Source organism: Marmota monax, unplaced genomic scaffold (assembly GCF_021218885.2).
Source record: "Marmota monax isolate L192 unplaced genomic scaffold, Marmota_monax_Labrador192_F-V1.1 WCK01_AAM20220418_F8-fsc00022, whole genome shotgun sequence".
NCBI classification, from domain to species: domain Eukaryota; kingdom Metazoa; phylum Chordata; class Mammalia; order Rodentia; family Sciuridae; genus Marmota; species Marmota monax.
The window spans coordinates 24725521-24750608 of NW_026695215.1; the positions used below are offsets into that span (position 1 = coordinate 24725521).

Genomic DNA, 25088 nt, shown 5'->3' on the forward strand with positions numbered 1-25088 from the left:
AATTACAGTGGATGGGGTAGAGAGAGAAGATGGGAGGGGAGGGAGGGGGGATGGTAGAGGATAGGAAAGGTAGCAGAATACAACAGTTACTAATAGTGCATTATGTAAAAATGTGGATGTGTAACCGATGTGATTCTGCAATCTGTATTTGGGGTAAAATTGGGAGTTCATAACCTACTTGAATCTAATGTATGAAATATGATATGTGAAGAGCTTTATAATGTTTTGAACAACCAATAAAAAAAAATTAAAAAAAAAAAAAAAAAAAAAAAAAAAAAAAAAAAAGAAAACTTCCATAGGGATTTTCCGTTTTCACCTGAAACTAATTGTTCCCAACTAAACTTGCCCAAGCCAGGATCCTTGCAGGCATTTAAACCAACTCCCCATTTCCTGCTCCTCTGGTCACCTTGACCTGGATATCTTATGTCTCAGAGCCAGAACTAGGGTAAGCCAAGAGAGGCTCCTAGGGTACAAAATTTAGAGGGGAACTCCCTCTGCCTAACCCTGACAGTGAGTGCCTCCTTTCCCCTCCAGGGTGCCCTGCTTGCTGCACCCCAGCCTGCGCCCTGCTATGTTCTTACTGTCCTGTAGACAGACTTTCTTACTGATATTGCTGCACTTGAAGGCTCTGTCCCTGCTCATCTCCATTACTACAGAGCCACCTCTCATCCCTCCTTGCATCCAAGTCATCTCCAACACAACTTCTACACTACTGTCAAGTAATATTTCTAAAATGCAAATTTAATCATGATACTTCTGCTCAAAATCTTTCAGTGGCTCATCATTGCCTAATGGATAAAAGCCAAACTCCTCCACGTGGCTCAGCGGTGCCATCCTGATCTCTTCCTGCCACCTCCTGAACCTTGTCTCCTGCCTATGCTCTAATGCTCCCTCCGCCAAAAAAGACAACATGCAGCGCCCCCAAGCCACATGTCTTTGCCCATGCTGTTCCTTCACCGAGAGAGCTTTTCCTCCACATCTTGGCCTTGCTAATCGCTGTTCATCTTCACCTCCAGGAACCTTTCCTCCAAGAAGACTCCTGGATATCCCCCACCCTGAGGCAGAGTTAGGTGTCCTTCTCTGGACTCTTACACAGCTGCCTACAATGTGGCCCCAGTCACATCCTAATGATATATCTGTCTCCCTGCTACATGGTGGGATCCTTGAGGACAAGGACTGTGTGGTTCACCTCTGATTTTTTAGCACATAACTCAGTGTCTGGCATATGACAGGTGCTCAAAACTATTTGATAAATAAATGGATCAGAACATAAAAATAATTTTAAATTCATTTCAACATTAATGGATGTTGAAATGAATTTAAAATTAAAAAAAAAAAAGTTCCACTGTGATTTGCTCTACCAAGGCCAGAAAAATAACTTTCTCTTGCTTTTTTTTTTTCCCTCTCTGAGGCCATAAAGAGAACACAGATGCTATCGATGGACAAAAGCATTCATCTTCAGACCTCTGAAAAACATGCCCATAGAAGGACCTAACATGCTTTGAATTCTTCTAGCTGAAAACTCTTTAAAATCACATAGTTACACACTTACCCCAAACAAAAATACAGCATCTATTCCTAGGTAATAGGCTTTCATTCTGCTGTCGAGTCAGCTGTCAATATTATCCCAAAAGTGAGTGACACACCACAATTAGGACTCTCTCTGTCACCAAACGCTCCTTCTTTGATGTACACAAAAGTGTTACCTGAGATCCTGGATCACCCTTTTCTCCTTTTCCTCCAGGAAGCCCATGAAAGCCCTAAAAGAAGAAAAACAAAATTCCTATTTTTAAAAATGTATCAACCTCATGATGGTGCTATGATAATTTGAAGAAAAATGGCTTACCTCTTCCCCATCAAGCCCATCAATCCCATCTTCTCCATGTTCTCCCTGAGAGACAAGGATGAACAGAAGTCAGGTAAAGGGGTGGGGGGGGGGGGTCTCTGCCATGCACTTATTGGGAAACTCATCCCTTTAGGAAATCAAACTTGACTGAGAAGAAATTATGATACCTTATATCCAGAAAATCCTTTGGCTCCCTGCAAAAGAACAAATATCTGTCACTAATGTATCTAGGACAACGTGTGGATTTATAGACTGTAGCAGGAAGGGGCTGCCTTGCTAAGGAGAGAGACTGTGTAGCTCTTTAGTCACTCTGGCTATATATCTGCCAAGGGGTTATAGATGGAATTTAACTAATGCTCAAGACTCCTTGAGATTATTAAGTATAGAATTATAATCTGCCAACAAGGAAACCAATTGGTGTAACTGGAGAAAGAGAAAAGGAAGGGAAGATAGAAAATGAGGGAGCGTAGGAATGCAGGAGAGAGGAAGAGGGTGTTACAGGGAAGTGAAAATAGCATTTCCAGCAGAACTTTACCTTTTGACCCCGTATCCCCGGACATCCTGCAATTCCTCTGTCTCCTCGGGGTCCAGTGTCTCCTCGTCTTCCCTAAGAAAAGGAATCCGAACAGATATTCAAAGTGACACTTTTAATAGAAGCTGCTAGCAATTTGCTTTCAGAGTGTCGAGCCAGAGTCCACGAGCACGCCAAGTTTTAGGCAAAGCAATTCCTCCTGCAACTTGTTCATTTAAATCTATCCTTTCCCCCCTCGATTCACTTTTTTTTCCCTGTCAGTCTTCAGAGCTTCCTAGCAGATCCAAGGTCACAAATAGGCGCAGAATGAGCTCAGCCACTTCACCCCCTCATCAGACAGTGCAGCCAAAGGTTTGGAAGTAACTTCACTTTCTAGCCACATTCCTAGGACTCCAGTAAGATGCTGGCCCTGACCTCTTGCCTAGTTCCCTAATGCTGTACTGGGAGAGTCAACACGGCTGACACAGAGAAGCAAGTCCAGGAGACCAGAACTGAGCGGAAACTGTGCACAGAAAGTGACACTATGGTAAGGATGAGAGCACAGAGGCAGAAGAGCCAGTCCTGGTGGGCAGAGTCATCAGGTTAAAGATGCCCAAAGTCAGACCTGTCAAAAGGGAAAGCGCTCTCAAAGATGTGCATGTCCACCACTAACCCTGCTTCTCCCAAGAAATATTGAAATATGATAAATGCCAGAGTAAAATAAATTTCAAGAGAAGGACAACTGCATGCTCTTTGAGGGCAAGCCCCCTGCCCCCAGCCCTTTCACTTTGTGTCTCTTATGGCTGGCTCGGGTCTGGGTGCACAACAGGTACTCTTAGTTTGCAACAGAAGAATAATTGTTTAGCTATGAACTAATTCTTCCCTTCCTGATAAGATAGGTGACGAGCGATTTTCCTTTTCCCTGCTTTGCTTTCTTTATTCTGAGGATTATTCCCTGTAAAAGCCCCCAAGTCTTGCTCACGGCCACAGGGTGCTGAGAGCTCCCTAAGTCTTATAACTTCCCATTGCCTGGGCTTTAAGCCAGCTTTGGGCTCTCAGCCAGGCAAGTGGGTCACACTATTTCCCATACTCAAAGTGCTCCCGAGTGGCTTGGTGGTCTCTAAGAGCCCTTTGGGTATAAGGTGAGAGACGAGAGTACTCCTCTTGATGGCTATTTTGTAAGGTATGGGTCAGCATTAGAGTCCTAGAGGAATTTATACATGTTTAAAATGAGAACAAGGCTCAAGAAGTTAAGTATCTTGTTCAAAGTTTCACAGCTAGGTCTCATTCCAGAGTCTGACCTTTTAAACATTATAAACTTGCTGCCCAGACGAGGAGCTGGCCTTGATTCTAAAGGGATGGAGATCTAATCACAGTGCTTTCGGAACTTTCCCTATCCCAAATGGAGCCATCCAAGGGCTCTTGGTTCCTCCAAATTCCACTCATAATTTGGGTTAGGAACAAAGTGAGAGTTCTGGTTGTACTGTTCAATACTGAGGTTCACAGACCTCTATAACATTTAATCATGAAGCCACACCTTGCCTGGCCCACTTCCTTTTCTTGGAGGGACATATGCTCCAGCTCTGGCTGAAGGCCACATACTAGTAAGCACTAGATTTCAGGTCTAAAGAGAACTCTGCAGCAGATAACCTGCTGCATCCTGCTTAGGGTAGAGAGGAAGAAGCCCAGCTTCCGACCATTGATTAAAAAGCATGCCAATCTACGTGTCTGTGAACCCGTTCCCTCTCTGTCCCCAATCTTAGATTTAGGAAAACAAGCCTTTCCCCAAAAATGCAATTAAAAATTTAAATAAAACCCCAATATACCCTTCTGTATGAACATAAAGCTTTTCATGGAAAAGAAGATATGTGCAGGTGGCAGGAGGAGAAGTCTCAAAAACTTACAGGGTCTCCATCTTCTCCCCTGTGTCCTCTGCTGCCTTTTAGACCTGAAAACCCCTGGGAGGAAAGAGAAAAGTAAAATTTAGACATTCCCCATGAATTCAAACTTGTGAAGTTCTTGGGCATTCTAAGCAAGCTCCTCCCTTCAACATGATTTGGGTTTGCAGATGTGGCTGCCAGGGTCTGGAGCTGGTTTCTGTCTTGCACTCATCTCTGAAGCCCCTTTGCAGACGGTGGACCCTCCTATTGCCAGCAGGAGGCTGACCCTTGGAAACCTCCTTGCTGATAGGGGTCAACAGGGCCACTCCCATGTCTGAGGGATTTGCAGGGAGTACATCTGTGACTGATATAATTTTTTAGCAGGCAAATCAATAATATTTCCAAAGGGATCATATTATTTTCCCCTGCTTTTTTGAGAGCTCAGATTAGAACAAGCACTTCCAACACCATGGTTATAGATATTCACATTGCAGTGATCCCTCCCTCAGCCTCATAGGTTATTTGTGGCAAAGATTCATTTGAAGTTTGGCTTCCCCACCTCAAATACAGATCCCCACCTTTTGCTCAGTCTACTAGGGAGGCTATGCTCCCCTATAATATAAATCTACTATTGACCCGAGAGAGGAGACCTTGCTAAACAAAACATCACAATAGAGTAGAAAGATTCCATATAAAGGATCTTCCCACAAGGATGGATAATGCATTAATCATGAGCAAATATTATCATTAATCTCTTTTTTTAAAAGTCCTTTTTATCGTGATGTCGAAAATACATTTGAAAATGCACATAAAATGAATAAAATATAAAAGTTCAACTTAATTATTATAAGATGAACTTTATTCAATAATTTTTAACAATTATCCTATGTAAAGAGTGTGCAGTTCATCATCAAGACTGAGAATTAGAACATTTCCAGTCTCAGGCCTAGTGCCCACTCCCATCACAATCTACTGGATTCTGCCACTCTCCACCCACTCCACCCCAGGGGTACACTCCTGGTGTGTTGGATATTTCCTTGCCTTTTTCAAATATTTCACCACTTAAATATTCATCCCTAGATATTATATTTAGTTTCTTCTGTTTTCAAACTTTTATAAATGATATTATACCATTTTTAATACAGACCATATGTATTCTTCTATGTTTTGCTTCTTTTGATCATTACTAAGTTGGTAAAATTTAATCCATGTTCTTGTGTGTAGCTGTAGTTCATTCATTTGCACTGGGTGTTACAGAGTATTTCTTTGAAAATGCCATGATATATTTATATTCTGTTGTTGTGTCATTGATCTTTCATAATTTGTTGTTTTTAAAGGCCTATTAATCTACAGTGCTCTGATTTTTTGCAGTTCAATTTTGTTCCGTTGCTGATAAAGCACAACTCTCTCCACTATTTTTAATACCTTTCGGGCTGTCAATAGCAAATACAAAAGTGTAAATCGCAGAACCAACAAGCAACATCACTAAGAATGTCTGAGAGAAGGGGGAACCATTCTTAGCAGCTTTATCAAAAATGAGTCCTTGAACTGGCTCCTACAAAGAAAAGTTACATGAAATGCCCAAAGCAATTACATTAGTATGAAGGGAAGGTCACGAATTCAACCACTCAGTCTCAGTCTCACCCACACCAAAGCAAGGGACACTGGAAATAAGAGTATCCCAACTGAATAGTACCTTAAAGCCTTGTAGTCCTCTGCTCCCATGAGGTCCCGGAACCCCTGGACATTTGCAAAATTCACAGCAGCAAGCCCTCTCTGCAATGTTTCCCTGGAAGGGAACAAATAAGCAGGTGTGCAACAATCATCAGGAATTTTGTTACCTAAGAATCATATTCACCCAAATCAATCCACCACCTACAAGCCTACCTCCTGCCTTTAAATAAGGGGTTTCAGAGAATAAGAGCTGCTTTTGAACTTAATACTTCAGAGAGGGCACCAGGCTAACAACTTCATTGGCAACATCCCCTCTCCAAAGGAAATGATCTCTATTATTGAACGGGCACAGAATACACAGATGACCACAGGCCAAGTTTGCCCAAGACTTTTGGCTCCTAGTTAACAATATCCTAAAACAGGAATTTCTACAGCATGAACTATTGGGAGCTTTTTAATTTGATTAGGGGTTGGTTGGTCCTCAATTCCCTACACATTCATTTAGTGAAATAACAAAGAATGAAATGATATGCAAACTATAAAGCCCGATGTTCTGGTCTTTCATACAGTTTTATTGACTAAACACCATGCGCTACATTTACTGGGCCAAGCAAAAGTACTCTTTTTGGAAACAGCAAATTTCAATTTAGTTCTCATGGCATTTAGAATAACTGGATTTTTCAACAACTCACCAGGTACTGGGAGAGCATGCTACCCAGTTCCATCATTCCAATGGTCAAGTGAGTCCTACAATCAAATCCTTTTCCAAATTCAAAGCTGGAAAACTCATCATGAGCAGTTGCATTAAGGGACACCACCAGCAGACCATCAAGTCCTATTTGGTAAAAACAGCAGATATAAAATCAAAGAGTTGTACATGAAAACAGAATTTCTACTCAGTGACCATTTATCCAAAAGGGGGGAAAATCATAAGAAGTAGCAGGACTTGCAACATATGAAGAAGCCAACAGCAGATTTGCCTGCATTTCTGAATATACATCAGACTGTGGTCTCTGACTTTAGCAAGAAATGTCCCTGAGAAAAAGAATTCAAAAGAAATGATTTACAAATCTATTGACAAACACTAATGGAAAAAAACACTGTGCTCGACATCTCACCACCAATTTAGATGCAACTCTTGGGCATTCAAAGGTGATTTTTTTTAAAGGGGCATTGTCCATCTGCAGAGGGTTTTTCTGAAATTTCCTGTATGTAAGTTAATGACAGTTCTCAAGTTATCTCCACTTCCAAGCACTCCTGGGAGCCCAGGCCCTGAGAGCGTGAGGAAGCCCAGGGTGATTCCAGTCTCAGCTGAACTTCTGATCACGTACAGTTCATGCACTCATTCACTCACTTATTAAGGCATCCAATAGTTCATTTACTCTAACTGTTCTTAAGTAAATATTTATTCCTTAGAAGCCTGTTATGTACTAATCATTGAATCAAGGATGCAAGATGAGTAGGTCAGGAATACCCCTTCCCGTTGGAGTTCATGAACAAGGAGATGGACAAGAATCAGAGAGCTGCTCCAGAGCTGCCAGGGTGCTCTGAAAGCCTTGAAGGGAAGTTCTTTAGTCTTGGAGAGTCGTGGGAGGTTCTTGGAGAAACTGTTGCTTAGGCTATTCTAAAGGATGAATGGAAATTGGTCAAGAGAAAAGAACCAAAGATGGAAGATGGAGAGAACTGGAGAGGAAGGGGAGTTGGGCAGAGCTCTACATAAGATAAGGAGGAATGAAGCTGTAAAGTACCTTGGAGGAGGGGGAGGAAATGTTCTCTGTGTCTGGAACCCGGAGTGTGAGGAATGAGTTAAAATTGGGTGGGGGGGGGCAGAGGCTGGCATCTGCAGAGTCTCAGGGCCATATTAAGGAAGTGTATACATATTCCAAGAACAGTGAGAAGGTGTTGAAGGGATCAAACAGAGAAGGTAACACACCCCAGAAATAAAGTCCCAAAATTCTGCAGCCTCTAGGGAGGTTGCCTGTGCCAACTGAGTCCCAGAAAATAGTTTGGGGCTCTACCAAGAATTCTCAAATGACGCTTCCCATTTGACAATGAGTGGCATCTCCACTTCACTGCATAGTCCTCTCAACTTCTGCACCTAGATTCCAGTTCCATCCAGAACCATGACATGGACACAATGTGTGGAGTAAGAAGTCTGAGCTGCTATCTTCCAGAAGGACAATCAGAAACAATAAGAGGTGTCTCAGGTCAGGCTTTCTAGAAGCAGAATCTGAGAGGAGTTAATCTGAGAGGCAAGCATGGTTAATAAGAGAGAAAAGAAGAAGGGGAAGGTGTAAGCAGGGATACATCTCAGCAAAGTCTTGCCGTTGGCCTGATTCATGAGGAACTCCAGAATATGAATTATACCGAAGTTGATTCATTTGAGGTTAGGGTGCTGGTCTTTTGTATCGCTATATCATCGATGGCCCCAGTTACCAAGATGGGGCATGGTATAATTCCTCCCTCACTCCCAATATGTCCATACACAATTCAGGTCAGTCAAGGACACGCTCGGGTAGGTCACACATGTAAGCACTTGGCCATAGCAATGTGCAGCATTTGGGGGAGGAGTACAGGGCTGATCAAGATCCTTTGGACAAGGACCCAACAGAATCTGCTGCAAATGGCCAGACATATCCCAAAATCTAGAGCACCCTAGTGAGGACAGAGACTTGCTCCGCATATTCATTGTTTAAATTTTCAACTCAATACCTGCTTCTCTGAGCCTATCCGATTCGTTTTCAAGCATCATTGTGCTCTCTCCCTGGAGACCATCCGAAAAGATGAGTAACACCTAGAGAAAGAGGAAAGCAAAGAATGGGATGATGTGAAAGCTAGAGATATAACTGGGGAAGTGCTAAGAGCCACAGCCAGGTAATATGATGCATGGCATTTTTGGTTGAAAGGTGATGCCAGCAAGCCATTGAGATGATATGATTATGTTAAGATCTGCATTCATATGGATATTGGACTCCTGCTGTCTACCTCCGCCTGCTACGGGACTCCTGGAGAGTTCCCATTGGTTGGGGAAGTGCGGTAGGAGGGAATTCCGGAGGAGGGACTTCCTGTTGGGGGGGGGAACTCGCGTGGGTTGGTTGGCAATCTTCCCGGGAGCATACGGGGCATTGGCGGCAGTTTAAAAAATAAAGTTTGTTCCTGCTTGAGTGGCTCGTGATTTTGTGCCCAGCCAGACTGCGGCAGGGAAGGAATGGGAGATAGAATGAAACACACATACCTGACCCCGGGATGCAGATTTATCCCGAAACGTATCCCACAGTGACTGTAAGAACTGTGCATTCAGATGAGTTGGCCCCCTGACGGTGACTTGGCGTAAGCTGTCAAATATTGCTTTCTGGTAGATTTGGAATTCAGCAGGGGATTCTTGGTCACTGTTCACCTCAAAAGCCAGGCTCACCTGCGCCTCTGCACCTGCCCCACAGCTCACCCCCCTGATGGAGGTGATGTCCTCTAAGATGTTTGGGAGGTATGATTCCAACCGGGGGTGGCTCTGGAACAAAGTCTGCCCCTGCAAGTGAGTGGAAATGTCGAACCCGACCACTATGTCCACAAAGCAATCTGGAGATGAAAGGAAACAAGACTAGATTAATGAGTGGATAGAGATAACGAAGGGTAGGGAAAAGGAAATGCTCTCATGCCTCAGAGTTGGAATCTAGAGGCTCTCTCTTACCCAAAAAGTGTTCAAGAAGAAAGACACTCGTTGCTCTACTGATACATAACACAAGTGTCCCTCTCCTCTGTCCCCTTTCAAATATCACACATTCCTGTAGCTATTAGAAGTTCAAACACAGTGTAGTCTCATTCACAGTGGTTTTGGGGGGGGTGTGTGCATTTTAATTCTTTAATGATAATATATTCTAATCCATGTAATCATAATATAATAAATATTTGAACCCTTCTAGAGATCTTAGTTTCCAGAGGTCACAAATGCAAATGGTTGCAAAGGCTAGGTGGATAATGCAGATGAGTCCAGTGAGAAGAACATGAGGACAATGATCTGGAGAGCAAGAACCCACCCCTGCATCTGCTCACTGTTCAGCTCCAGCTGAGAGTAGCCTCGTGGGAAATGGAGCCTATTCTTGTTTAATCTTCTGATTTTTCAAAGAGGAATCTGAAATCCACATTTTTTAAATATAAAATTTCCACTTTGTTAATGCTGTAGATTAATTTAACAAGTTGGCACGTCTGGACAGAAGAAGCAAACTGCATGTGCAAGTGGCCATCTGGTCACCTCTGATCCTGTCTAGTTGCTCATTTTCCAGATGAGGGGACAGCGATTTATGGAGGTTATTGTTCCTGCCCTCAGTTAGAATTCTGGCTTTCTGGCTCCAGGTCCAGGGCTCTTTCTACCTCTCTCATTTGTCTCCACTTGAGCACTTGAATGGGATGTAAAAGATCTGAGGCACTAGGAAAAAAAAAATGACACATCTTTTGAAGGATGCTTCCATCACAACAAGCCTAGAAACAAATACTCCAAGGAATTCCTGCAAGTTGTGCAGATTTCACCAAATGTGGAATGTTTCCTGACATGCTGTCCTCCCAATCTCCAAATTGACAGAACCTGAGTCCCCCAAGGCTGCTGTCAGCTGCAACTGAAGAGTGACAACCCCATTAGAACCTTGCTCTCCATTTCATTGTCCTCACACTCTGCCCCCTTGACTCACATACATTACCCACCTGGCCTTTGCAGCATTTATATTTGTGACCTCTGGGATTAAACAACTTCTAAGGACAATTTAAATCTTTACTATGTTATGATGATATAGACATCATCATTAAAAGAATACACTGTATGCATGTGCATAGATGTATACACACGTGCACAGGCGTGCGTGCACACACACACACACACACACACAGTCCCTCCCAAGATGGTTTGACAAAGTTAAAATAGGGAGATGGAAATGGAGAGAGTAGAAATAAGAGATTGAGAGCCAGGTGTTGAGAAAAAAAAAAGCATAAATAGCAGGTTATAGTGAGAGGACAGGGCTGACCAGAGGACACAGACCGGATCCCTTCAGCCTCTGCAGTCTCTCCTTGTCTCTGAGGGAGGCCGACTGAATCCACACTTCTGGAAGTAGAGGAGAGCTCTCTTCTCATTGTACATTGTTCTAAATATATGTTCTACTAGAGCAGGCCTTTGTCAATCCCTTGGGAAGTGGAGAAATGGGAAACTCCAATTGAGTAAAACTGGATAAAGAACACTTACTGGTTTTCCCGCAGCTCTGGCAGATTTCTCGGACCATTCTTTTTTTCACATCCACATTCTTTAATCTATCGAAGTCTCGAAACGTGATTATCTTTTCAGAATTGCCCGTTATTGGCAGAAGCTGTTCCTTGCGAACATCTCCTATGCCCAAAACCAGGATGCAGATTCCAAGGTTTTTCAGGGTTTTTACTGCATCTACCACATTGTAGCGGGGAGACCCAGATGTGATAACAACTAAAGTCTGAGGGACACCAGCATTTCTTCTCCCACCAAAAGATGGATGAAACATTGAGCTCACGTGTTGAAGGGCAAAATCAATTCGAGACTGCCCGTTGCTCTTGGAGACAGCCTGAATTCGCGATTTCCACTGGGCTTTGGTCAGAGTGTTTCCCAACTCAATTATTTCCTGATAGCGGCTCCCATATTGAGCCATCCCAACTTTCATTCTTTGAGACTGAGTATCAAAATTGTCAATTAAGTCTGACAAGAAAGTTGTCATGGTAACAAACTCCGCTTCAGACACCATGTTAGAGCCATCACAGAGGAAGATCACATCAGCTTCCTGAAGTTTACAGACTGCAATAAGGAAAAGAATAAATTATTTTCCACATGAATCATTCTAATTTTTTTTCTTTATTCTAGTATTTCAATTGCCTTACCAACCACTTACATTGCTTCACAATGAGATAAATAAATTGAGATAAATTAGCAGCAGAATCACTGACTGGCCTTCATAGAGAAGGACAAATAGCAGAAAGGGTAATAATAGCAGCAGTTTCATGAGTTGTAATTATTTGCATGATTCATTGGAAAAGACTGCAGGCTACTCAGAAAGAAATTAGGAAGCTGGCATAGATCAAATTCATTAAGGGATGATGACAAGGGGCTGGAATTGTGGCTCAGTGGTAGAGCGCTTGTCTGGCATGTGTGAGGCACTGGGTTCAATCCTCAGCACCACATGAAATTAATTAATTAATTAATTAAAGGTAGTGTGTCCATCCACAACTTAAAAAAAAAGAGAGAGAGATGATTACAAAGGCTAGAAGTCTCTTCAACATACTCTGATTGGAACATTCACCCAAGTTAAGGTAACAGTACTGTTATGCTGTGTTTAATACTCCTACTCCTCTCAATGCTACCACTGCACATAAGTATTGAGGAATATCATTTCTAAAACACTTTTGGCATAAACATAACATAGGTCATATTCACAACCACCTTATAAAGAATTATTCTAATTTTACAGATGTAGAAATGGAATTCAGAGGTTAGGTGACCTGCCTAAGAACATATAATTACTATGGATCTAGACCTCTAGATCTTTTTACCTGTAATTTTTTTTTTAACCACACATTTTTTACTGCAATATTTTTTGACACCATAACCCAAATATTTAAAATGTCATGAGATGAGGGCTAACGGGTAATGAACTGGGCATGGGGTCATCTCCCTGAAGTTCAATATGAAATGTCCCAAAACCAAAGAATGACTTTGTACACTTGATTCTAAACAAACTCAATGGCTAGGGTAGGTGCAGCATTGCAATCATCACTAATGGCAACTGAGACCGTAGGTTGCCCACTGTCATACAACTCCTTGTGAGGGCAGTGTAGTAGGCGCAGATGGGCTTCCCAGAGAGACCTTCAAGGAAGATAGATCTTCCTGTGGCAGAAAAAGCCTCTAGCTCTCCGCTCCTTCAGGGTCTGCCTCACCACAGAAAGATACTATGCCAAAGGTCATGCGCTTCCCAGGCAGCCCACATCTGGGGACTAAGGGCAAAGGGGGTTCCCAGATGTTTTGGTCTGATGCTGGACAACTCTCATGAGCAATACTCGCTTCAGAGCCGTCTGCTAGGTTTAAAGCTTTGTTGAGTGTGTGTCACTGTTTCATTTCTTCTGTCCATCTTGCTTTCCCCCTTTGTTTCGCAGATCTGTATCCCTAAGAAACATCTTGGATCCCAAATTCCATCTCACCATCTGCCTCCAAAATGTAAGCATGCAAGATGAGAATGAAGCAGCTCCCACAAGACCACAGTTTTAGAGATGTACCAGGTTTGGTGAGACCTGACCATAAACAAGAAACCAAGCCTGCCCAGGGAACTCCTAGTCTTATGACCGATATAGATAAAATCAAATAGCAAAAGTATGTATTAAGTGCAAACACGAAGAAGTTGCAAGGGTTGGAAGGTACAGTGAGAACACGGGGTCAGACATTCAGTCAGGAAATTAGCAAACAAAGGCTAAAACTTGATAAAAATAGACATAGCAAATGAAGTGATGTGCTTGGTGCTCATGGTGGGTAAAATAATGTGTGCAAAGATGAAATTTCAGAACAACAAGGTAGGCTGTGAAGAAGGGAGAGGTCATCAATGAGGTTGAAGAGGTGGTAGGGATTAGATGAAGCCTAGGAGTTTGGAAATTACCCCAATGGCAGAGAGAAGCTTCCAAAAAAAAAAAAAAACTGTAGGCAGAGGATTGACACGGTCCAGTGTGTATAAAAAAAGATCTTCAGTGTTGAGATTGGACTGCACGGTGGCAGGAGAAACGGAGAGGAGACCAGGTTTCAGGGTGGGAGTCTACAGACCAGAAAGATCAGGAAGAACTGAGACAGTCCTTCTGCTTTGGGGGGAGGGGGGATCATACCTCTCTTAGATAAAGATGATACCTTCACTTAATATGTGAAACCAACAAGATGAATTTATTTCTTATTTAAATAAGGTGACACTGTGATGGTTACACAGCTTCACTCAGCAAAGAAAACAGGGATCCGAAGCAAGATTTAGGGGAAGTTTGTCTGGGGTGAGACTGGTTACAGAGACGGGAGTGAGTTAACATCAGTCTTAGGAGCCTGACTTGTGTTGGTAGAAAGGGAACCGAGATGGAGAGGGGAAGGAGGAAGGGAGGAGGAAAGAAGAAAATTAGGTTGGTTGACTCATTAGCCACATTTTTGGGGTCTGGGCCAATATACACGCATGCGTTCAGAGGCATAGCAGCCTTCCCTAATGAGTTGTCAATTTCTATTGCTTTTGAGACCAGGTAGCAAGTCTCACCTTTCCCTCACTGGAATGTGACAGGCGTAGTCCACCCAGCCCAGTAGCAGCTCATGTGATCAGCTTAGTCCCCTTCCCCCCTGCTCCTAGCAACAGTCTCCACTACCCCACATTCAACTCCCCCATCCCTCCCTCTGCATTAGTGATCCTTATCCAGAAAAGAACACCAGACCATGGAAACCTCTTAGGGCCCACAGAATGCTTATGATACCATTCAGAAGGCCTTGGTTCTTTGAAGACAAAAGTCTGTCTGTTTAAATCATGAAACGCTCTACTTGAATCTGGCCTAAAACTGACCACCAATGGTTGCATCGAGACTGGTAAGCAATAGGGCTGCACCAAGTAGTCATTAAATGGGGTAAGGCGACCATGACCCTAAGAGGTGGGTCACCTTTCTGGCTAAGAAAAGCAACAGGGTGCAAAGAGAGCAAGGAATGTCTCTGAAACTTTCTTGTATCATCCCTTCGACGCATGCTGGGGTGGGAGGGAAACTCTGGGATCTTGCTCAAACAACTCATTTCTTTTAGAGATGAGAAAAGTTGTAGCCCTAGTAGAGAAATGGTCAGCCCATGATACCCAGGTACCAGCAAGGCAAGAATTATAAAAGTATATGATTTGTGTTTTCGTTTGAACTTTTGTTGCCACCTCCTGAGAAGCTTTAATAATAACAACTTACCCTCTCCTGCTTCACCGCACACATTTTCTTGTACAGGCAGATAAATATCTTTCAGTTTGTCGAAATCATCTACATGGATGGTATTATTTTTATTCCCTGCCATAGTCTCAAGTTCATTTTGGTTGGCCTGTCCCACACCCACCGCAAAGATGGTGACGCCTTTGTTTCTTAATTTCAGCGCGGCCTCACTGAGCTTATCCCGATCGTGGGACACCCCATCAGTGATGATAATCAGCATCTGTCTCACGTTTTGCTTGATGCGGCTGCCATGTTCTTCCTTAAAGAGGATGTTGGAGTGCTCCAGAGCCTTGGCTGTGTAGGTACTCCCGAAAGTGTCCCGGCGCCTCCTCAGGTTCTCGATGATTGCTGAACTGCTTGAGTATGTGTTAAGGAAGAAAAGAATCTCAGGACTGTCAGAGTATCTGAGGGCTCCAAACTGAACTCTGTCCCTGCCAACATCTGCTTTCTTCACCAAATGGACGGTGAGGTTAATCATGCTTTCCCGCTGCTCGGGACTGATGCTACCTGAATGATCCAGCACAAACACAACATCTAACAGTTCAATCCTTTTACAATCTGAAAAAAAGAAGACGAAGAGGGGATTAAGACTGCACAGATCATCGAGAAGGAAGCAATCTAACCTTTGCCATGAGCCTACTATGCACCAAATACTCCATCTCACTTCGTCCTTAGGGGTGGTTGTTGCCATTTTACAAAAAAAAAAAAAAACCAAGGGTCAGAGAAGGGCCACTTGCCCAGATCGTGATTCCAAGGACATTTGAGCCCTTACCTATGTGACTCCATGGTTGGCAATTCTTAGGCCACACCACTCTGTTCTGCCATCAGGAGATGTCAGGCTTGCAACTGAAAGTCACAGCCAGAAACTAGCTGAGTGCCAACGTCATGGTGAGATATCCTGAGGATTGCCAAACTGGCCTGCTACTTTCAAGAGTTCGGGAGCTCATCGTATAAGATGGGGTTTTCATCCTACTCTCTCAGCTCAAGATGTCTTCTGAGCTTCCAAGGGGCAAGACTTCCTGTGTACCTCATGCTTCTCTCTGGTTATTTGTGCTCCTTTGACTGACCTCCTAAGTTAGAACTCAGGAAGTGGCCCTAAGTAAAGGAAGAGCTAAGGCTCCCATGTCCTCCTCCCTACTCCCCAACTCTCCTCCACATGACAAGCCAAGCAACCACTCCCATCAAGTATTCAATATACAGACTCTCACCCTCTCATTTCCTTCCCTTAATAACATAAGCACATGCTTCCAAAGGTTGGTTTTCTACTTTCCACCTGCCTGTCTTAACTTCAATCCCTATTGCTGGCAATAAAGTCTCACACAATGTGAATGCGCTCAGGTGATAACGGTAAAAATATGGGGCAATGGGCACTGAGATTTGGTGACTAGCCATGACTTAATAAATATTTACAAGTCCATCTTATAGATGAATAGGCAGAAATTTTGCCTTATGCTATAGACAGGGTCTCCACAATCATTACATTTGTCAAAACGAAGAAATGCCAGCAAGAACCCTGAAGGTTTCAAAGTCAAGGCCATGGCCTTTGGATACAGCTGTCTACATTACCAAGAGTTTGGGAATTGCTGCCACTCTTAGGGGAAGAAAAAAAAAACAATTAAGCTGTTACCAAAGAAGCCTTAGAGCTATCACTTTAAACCCAGAGTTTATAATGAGATATTTTATTTGTTAACTTTCTGGGAAAAAAAAAACACACACACACATAATTTTGAAGAATGAAGTCCAACAGATGTCTTTATGTTGCCAGGGGAACAACACAACAAGCTTACTAACGCTTTGCTTTATTCTCTTTAGTTGTATCCAAAACAGATAATAGGCGGTTGATAGATTTAAGAGCAAAGGTGTTTTCAGTCTCTGTGTGAATTCACAGCAAGTTCTCATTCAAGAGGCATTAAAATTGATAGTTTCAAACTAAAGATGACTCAATACAATTTGAAAAGCATCCCAATTTGTGAGTTAAAAACAATGGCTCCAAACAATCGGGGGGAAAAATCACAATTAAATTTTTCCAAAGGAGTAGCATGTGAACAAGCAAATATAAAATACTCAATTTATAGAAGTTAAGAGTAATGTGAAGTAATGAAATGTACACTGTATCTTTAAAATATAAAAGTCTGTTTTTTGTTTTGTGTGTATGTGTGTGTGTGTGTGCACGCGCACACGCGCACACGAAGCAACACTGCTTAAGATACAGGGTTTAATATAACTAAAAGAAAGATGGATTTGTGTTTCTAATTATTTTCTGCTTAACAGTGATTATAGACAGCCAAGGAACAATTCTAAGAAATCGTTTCGAAACAGAATTTGGCTCTGGAAAAATCCAGGTATGTAGATATTAAAGAGTTGCAATTTTAGTGTAAAATTCTTGGAAGAAGAATTCTTGTAACTTCTTGTAATATATTTGAAGTCACCAAAAGCAAGACTCTTGGAGCCAAACTAGTTGCTAAGTTGTTAAACTGGAATATCCACGGAGGTGATTTTTTTTTTTAAGTTATAAAGAAAAGAGGTTTTATTTTGGCTGCAACCACTATGGAAAGCAGTATGGAGATACCTCAGAAAACATGGAATGGAATCATTTGACCCAGCTATTACACTCCTCGGTTTATACCTAAAGGGCTTAAAATCAGCATACTATAGTGATGCAGCCACATCAATGTTTATAGCAGCTCAACTCACAACAGCTAAGCTATGGAACCCACCTAGGTGCCCTTCAACAGATGAATGGATAAAGAAACTGTGGTGTATATACACAATGGAATATTATTCAGCCTTAAAGAAGAATGAAATTATGGCATTTGCTGGTAAATGGTTGGAGCTGGAGAATATCATGCTAAGGGAAGGTGATGGGTATTTTAATATCATTTCGATAAAACCAAAACTTAGCACCAGTCCAGGTAGGGGTCAAGTCCAGAATATAACACTGTATCCACTATATAGTCAACTGCCCACATCCTTGAGTCACGAGGGATAACAGGGTCACTTACCATGCAGAGCGCACACACGGAAGATGAGTTTACTTTCTATTGCCTTTAGATGATCAAAGTTCTCCACATGGAAAACGAGGCTGCCGTCCCCACTGATCTCCTCCAGTTGAGTCCTGTTGGCACCAAATACCCCCACAGAGAAAATGATCACCCCTGTGTCCCGGAGAGCAATCGCAGGACCTCTCACATCATCCTGTGCTTCTCCATCTGTGATGAGGATGAGAAACTTCCTGACATGAGGGCGGGCCCCCTTGGGGAGGGTGAAGTATTGATCTACAAAGGTCAGTGCATTTCCAGTCAGAGTGTTTTCACCGATGAGAGACATTCTGTCTATAGCGGCAGAGATTTCTTTTTGTGTAAAGTACTTATTCAGTGGGAACTCTTCCTGATTATGACCACTGAACTGAACGACACCAATTTGGGTTTTGTCTGCACCAATTTGAATCTTAGCCAACAGGTTTTTCATGAAGTTTTTCATTGTATCAAAATTTGTGGCTCCTATACTTCCAGAACTATCCACCAGAAACATGACATCAGCCTTCATGTCTTCACATCCTGCATAGGAAAGACCAGAAATTGGCATGGTTCTCAGCATATGTAAAAACGGTACCACGGTAATAATGCACTAATGGAAAACAGTGAAATTTAACTCAAGCAACTGCTGTTGTGTTTTGAGACTCTTATTTGCATCTTTAGTAGAAGACTGCAGACTAGAACCCTGAATCAGAAATTCATGGGAGAACATCCAAGGAGTTTTAAAAAAGAAATGCAAAAAAAAAAAAAGAAATGCAACTTCCAAAGTACATGTTCATTCATTCACACATACATCACTCCTTTATTCATAATCCATTTATTCATAACTCATTCATTCAAAATTCTTAGGGAGTATAAAATACCAAACCTCAGATCCTGTATTAAGGGATCCAATGGTGACCAATAATAAAGAATCAGAGCCAAAGTAATCAAGTCTCAGCAGTCAAAGGACTAACTACTCCAGGGTTTTATGTAATTTTTTGGAAAACACAACAACAAGTAATCTATAATAACATCATTTTCTGGGATAATTTTAAACAATTTGATAAATACAGCAGACTAGAACCCTGAATCAGAAATTCAATGCAAGTCAACATTAAAAATTGGAGTGAAAAGTTTTTAGTAGGGATAATAAGTGCTAAGGTAAGCACACACCTATTCACCATAGACTGTTCCTTTATGCATGAAATTTGTTGATAACTTATTGATTGGAAATCTGTATATGTGCATATACATGCATATATAAAAATATGTATATGTACATATACACACATCTAAGACCAATTCCTATAAAGTATTGAGAAAAGATTATTAATCCATATGTTACTGGCCAAGCTATATAGGCAATGACAAAACAGATTCCATTTTACCCTGAGACTCCATGTCATGTAAGAAACGCTTCTCTCATGGGAACAACCTGCCTCTGTACCCACCAACAGTTGCTTAGCACACAAAATGGCAATTCCTATACAATGTACTTGTGCAACGTTCCCTAATCACATAGAATGTTAAGGTTTGTCTAGACGTGAGTAACCATTCTTTAACTCACACTCAACAAGGGTCATTTTGACCCACTTCCCCTTCTGCTTATGATTTTATATCTCACGATTTTTGTTTGTGGTTTTGAATCATAGCAACAGCCATTAATGATTAATGTACCAACATGCTTTAAAAGATTTGCTCTAATCACTGGTAAGGGTCAAGAAGTGCAGACTTGCAGCCTGCCCCCTCCCACCAGCTGGTGAATAAAGTTTCCATCTCCTGCTCCAAGACTGACTTGGTGATTTATTGCAATTTCGCCATAACACATGCTACACATATTTTACATTGTCGTTAGCATGGATCTCCATGGTCTTATCCCTTTTGCCTGTGCACCTGTCCATTTGTAATCTCTGCCATCCTCTTACCAGACTTTCTCTCAACATTCAGGGAATGTTGAAAATAAACACTTAGCATCAGCCATATATGGGAAAATGAAAAGATAATTATTTTTCAATGACCAATTTAAAGCCAACACTTAGATCCACCAGGAGGATTGACACTCAAGACCCAAGCTGCCCTCTAGCCATCTTGAAAACACTCAATGGGAAGGTCTCTGAGATGTCTGTGACCTTGGCAAAGGTCCACTGTGGTGAGGTGCCAATGATACTCTTCCATGTGACATGGGCAAAGGAAAAGCCTTCAACATGAGATTTGGTATTCACAGGATCTACCTCCTTATTTCTCAATTTTGGGACAATTTTGTTCCCTATTATTTTCCCTTTCTTCTGTGTTAGTCAAATCTCAGCCAGGCAGATGGCTGCCCAGCTAAAGACTATCTTTCCCAGCCTTCCTTGAAACTACACATGGCCCTGTGACTAAGTTTGGGCCAATAGATAAGAGCAACAGCGAGCTGGCCACTTCTGGGTCTTGCCACTAAAATGATTGAGCATTGTGGGCTCCAGAACTGGAATTTCAGTTTTGCTAAAGATGGGAGCTGCATTTGGGGTATAGTAGCCTGTTTGACTTTGCAGTCCAAACTTTAGTTTGAAGTCTTTTTGTTAGAGCAGCTTAATCTGCCCCTGCTGATACCTGTGCCTCTCTCCATCTGCGCCTGCTCTAAGACTTGCTAGCATTTTGTAGCCCCTCGTGTTTAGGTTCCTTGGTGTTCCTACTCTCCACTCACCACACCAAGACGTGTTTCTATCATAAACAAAAATGAACAACATTTGCATATGTACTAGATGTGTACCCATAATATGAAAATAATGATTGGCATGTATGATGCTTGACCCATATGATTCTCTGAATGTAGATATTATCTATATTTTATAGATAAGGATGCTTCAGAACAGAGTTAAACCCTAATCTACAAAGCCTAGTCTCTTTCCATTGTATTTGCATGCGTGCATGCGTGCATGCTCATGCGCAGACACATGCACACGCAATTCACACGTACAATAGAGTCTCTTTCAAGCCTACTGCCTGCAAGATAGCTTCAGAGCAGCTCTCTCTAGAGGGATTCTCCATGTCTTGGCAATTGGTTTAAAATGAGGAACTGAATCCCTCCATGGTGATAAAGGAAGTTAGCAAACTGTGAGCCAGACAACTGATCACGTGGCACCTCCACTCAGTCTGGCCATTCACCTTCTTGAAGCAACTGATGATATGTGGAAAATGGAGCCTTTTATCTTTGTTTTGCTTACCCTTTTCAGTGCAGATGCGGCGAACAACTTGATTTTTTATGCTTTTTAAGGCATCAAAGTTCTGTCCAAAGTTGACCCTTTCTTTTACCCCAGCAATTTGCTGCAGCTGTGTTTTATTAGCCTCCCCAATGCCAATTGCATGAATGATGACCTGTTCAGCCCTTAGTCTCTCAGCAGGTTGCACAACACTGTCCTCGGATTTCCCATCAGTCAGCACGATAAGGAAACAGGGCACTTCACTTGTCCTGTCCTTCTTTCCCTCCTTTATTATTGGCCGTATGAAATCCAGAGCTTTTCCAGTCCGAGTGCCACCTCCGAGCTGATAGATGTTAAAAACAGCCTTTTTTAAGTCAATGTTGTTCTGATAGTGAGAGATGGGAAATTCCTCCCTGTTCTCCCCTGCATATTGCACGACTCCAACTCGGACTTTGTTTGGGCCAATGCTAAACATGTCTATCACTGACGACATGAATGTCTTGATTTGCTCAAACTGATTCACCTGGATGCTGCCGGAGCCATCAATGAGGAAATAGATATCAGCCTCCTTTGTATCCACACAGCCTGAAGGAAAAAAAAAAAAAGAAAAGTGAACAGAGCATTTTCTGTTGATGATAGAGAACCTGGAACGAACTTGCAAGAGAACCTTACAATTTTGGAGAAACATGAGGCTATTCCCGTTAGAACAAGGCTTCTTTGCCTTAGCCAAGAGCCTGTACCTTTCATCGGACTCTTCATGTCCATTTTTTTTTTCCATTGAAATTTACAACCATCTTGGAAGAAAATTGAAACAAAGCAAGGCATCGTTGTTTACCTAAGGTCACACAACCAGTAAATTAAAGAGTAAGGACCAGGTTCCCAAACCTCAGGGATCTAAGTTAAATAGTTTTTCTCGTATTGACACCTGCCCCATTAGATACTTTTGCTGTATCATTTTTTGAGAAATGGCATGGGATTGATGAGCTTGTATTCTTACTTCCCCAATAATCTCCTCTTCTCAGAGCTACCATAACAATATGTTTAAAGCTAAATAAGATCATATTATTTTTCTACTTAAATGATTTATCAGTGTATTTAGAATTCAGAATTTTAAAATTGGCTTTATTTTGATTGTTACCTTTCTCTCTGACCCTATTCCCAGCAATTCTTCATCTGTTTTAACCATATTAAACTTTTCATGCTGCTCTTAAAATTTTGTAAATTTAAACTAATTAAAATTAAATAAAATTCAAAGTCAGCTCCTTGTTGCACATGCAAACTCTTAACAGCTCCATGCAAGCTAGTGGCTACCATATCGAATGGTAGATATGGAACATTCCCGTCATTACACATTTTGATTGGACTAAAGAAGAATGAGTCCTTTGGTTCAAGGCCTCACCTGTACAATCACATATACAGATAGGGCTCTAGATACAGAAAGCTATCAATGTATATATTTGATTTTGAAATCAAGATAGCTGCCTATGTAGATTCCATTAAACATTTCAATCAGAAAACTCTCTTATTCAGATTACACAACCCCCAACAGTTGTTTTTTTTTATTACAATTTAGCTTCAAACTTTGCATGTCTATAGGGAGAGTATGTTCCATTTCTAGGACATGAATGTCTAGTCTCCTTGGCACTGATCATTCTTGATATTATAAAGAAAATAGCCATTCTTTTCTTAATACATCAGAATCCTGAGTTTGGTTAATGTGAGTGTCCCTTTGGTTTAATAAATTCTATTTAACCAGTTGAATATCCTCAATGTGCCAAATGTAGTGGATAAAGCAGTGACTAAGTCAGATAAGGTTGTTTTTCTGCAATTTGATCACTCTAAAACTGGAAAACGGGCCATCACTTTCTGGACCTTAGCAAATTTCTGGACCAGGTAGGGAGGTTTTTGTTTTGTTTTGTTTTTAACTCCCTAGCATGAGTTTGTTAGGGAGCTTACGAAAATACAGCTACCCAACTGACTGCAGTATCACACTCCTGTAATCCCAGCAACTCCAGAGTCTAAGGCAATAAGATAGATCACAGCCAGCCTGGGCAACTTAGAGACCTTGTTTCAAATTTTTAAAAGAATAAAGGAGAAGGTCTGGGGATGTGGCTCAGTGATAAAGTGCACCTGGGTTCAACCCAAGTGACACACACACACACACACACACACGTGCTCAAACTCCACCCTCAGAGATGGATTCATTAGGTTTAGCATGAGGCTTGGACCACTAAATTATCAACAAGCTCCTTAGCAGGCTGATAAGTTTATAGCAGATACTGTTGGTGCTTTGCCTACATCCCCTGAAATCTCTTGTCACTTTTGTGCACGATGGCACCTACTGCTTTGACTCTCATTAGCAAACACTGTGTCTGTGGGAGGGCTGTTCCTGAGTTGCTAGAATCTTCTTTGCTTGCCACTTGAGCCAGAAGTGTCTGGAAATTCACACTCCCCTGTGCATTTGGAAGATGGCAATTCCTTTCCATGCGAGTGCTGCCAAATACTACTTTTAATTATTTAAAAACAGTTTATCTGTAGAGAAAATGCGTGAAGGCAGGAGATATCTCAGAATTAGATATGCTCAGTCTTATCAAGTCTCTCTTGGCATGCACCTTTGGAAAGAGCTCAGTAAACTACAGCAGATTCACAAAGCATCTTAACTAGGATGTCCTTGGCTAGAATGATGAAAGAAAAAAAAATTTTTAAAAAAGATCAAAATGTGGAGAAGTAATCGTGGTTGTGCATAAAAATATAGGTACAAGAGTTTTTACAAGAGCAAAACATTGTCACTGACCCATATACCCCACAATTTCAGATATGCTGCACAAATTATGGTAAATCCATACAACAGAATATTATCACCAATCTAAAAAGTATATTGCAAAATAATATTTAAGGAAATAGACAAAAGTTTGTGATGTAAATTTGATTTAAAAAATGGGGCCAGGCATGCCTGTAATCCTAGCCGCTCAAGAGGCTGAGGCAGGAGGATCAAAAGTACAAAGCCAGCCTTCGCAACTTAGTAAGGCCCTAAGCAAGTTAGCGAAACCCTGTCACGAAATAAAATATAAAACAGGCTGGGGATGTGGCTCAGTGAAAGTCCCCCAGGGTTCAATCCCTGAGACCAAAAAAACATCAGGTAAGGCAGAAAATACTGGTTACCACCAATAGCCATTCTCTCTATGCTAACTGAATCTCCATATTTTTACTTAGATACTCAACTACTCCAAATAAAGACTATATTGCCCAGTTCCCATTATTACAACTAAGTGTGGCATATAATCAACTTCTGGAGCAGGGGACAGAAGCAGAAATGTGTGTGTAATTCTGGAAATATCCTTGAAGAATGGCGGGGAGGAGGGCATCTCACTTTTCCTCCTGTTTTCTGTTCTTGTCCACTGAACATGATGCCTGAAGTTGTTGTCTTGGACTACAATCCTTGGAATAAAGGTCACACAAGGAAAAAAAAAATCACAGGAAGAGAAAGGGTCCCTAACACTGAGGTGTACCATGGCCACTCATCTGCCGATTTCTGGGCTTATTTGTAAAGCAGTGAAAGTAATTTTATCCTATTTCAATTACTTTTACTCTGATATATTTCTTAGTTATACCCAAAAGTGATTGTAACTGATACAAGTTACCAAACCGTGTGTGCTTGCACTGTCCAGTATAACAGACCCTGAACATGGCTAATAAATCAAAATCAAATTACATTTACAAAATTCAGTTCCTCCATCACATTTCAAGTGCTCCGAAACCACAGGTGGCTGGCAGCTGCCTTATTGGACAGTGCACCTAGAGAACATTTGCATCATCCCAGAATGTTCTGTTGGAGCACGGACATATAATTTTTACAACTGTGTTTATATGGGTCTGTGCATGCATGAGCAGAGTGAGTGGGGAGAGAGAGAAGAGACTAAACACATGCCTGTAATCCCAATGGCTCAGGAGGCTAAGGCAGGAGGATCACTCGTTCAAAGCCAGTTTCAGCAAAAGCGAGGCACTAAGTAA

At 41.8% G+C, this 25088-nt stretch overlaps 1 protein-coding gene across 1 annotated transcript in view; it reads right to left on the reverse strand.

The window, feature by feature from the left end:
- Window positions 1–25088, reverse strand: part of Col6a5 (collagen type VI alpha 5 chain) — a 151854-nt gene that overhangs the window by 77962 nt on the left and 48804 nt on the right. The window contains exons 5-17 of the mRNA XM_046431946.2: window positions 21102–21662; window positions 17884–18438; window positions 14864–15439; window positions 11139–11714; window positions 9147–9487; window positions 8624–8705; window positions 6604–6746; window positions 5934–6026; window positions 4262–4315; window positions 2382–2453; window positions 2014–2040; window positions 1847–1891; window positions 1707–1760 (exon numbers count right to left, since the gene is read on the reverse strand). Of these exons, the coding sequence (XP_046287902.1) occupies window positions 1707–1760; window positions 1847–1891; window positions 2014–2040; window positions 2382–2453; window positions 4262–4315; window positions 5934–6026; window positions 6604–6746; window positions 8624–8705; window positions 9147–9487; window positions 11139–11714; window positions 14864–15439; window positions 17884–18438; window positions 21102–21662 (3179 nt within the window). The remainder of the gene's footprint in view (window positions 1–1706; window positions 1761–1846; window positions 1892–2013; window positions 2041–2381; window positions 2454–4261; window positions 4316–5933; window positions 6027–6603; window positions 6747–8623; window positions 8706–9146; window positions 9488–11138; window positions 11715–14863; window positions 15440–17883; window positions 18439–21101; window positions 21663–25088) is intronic.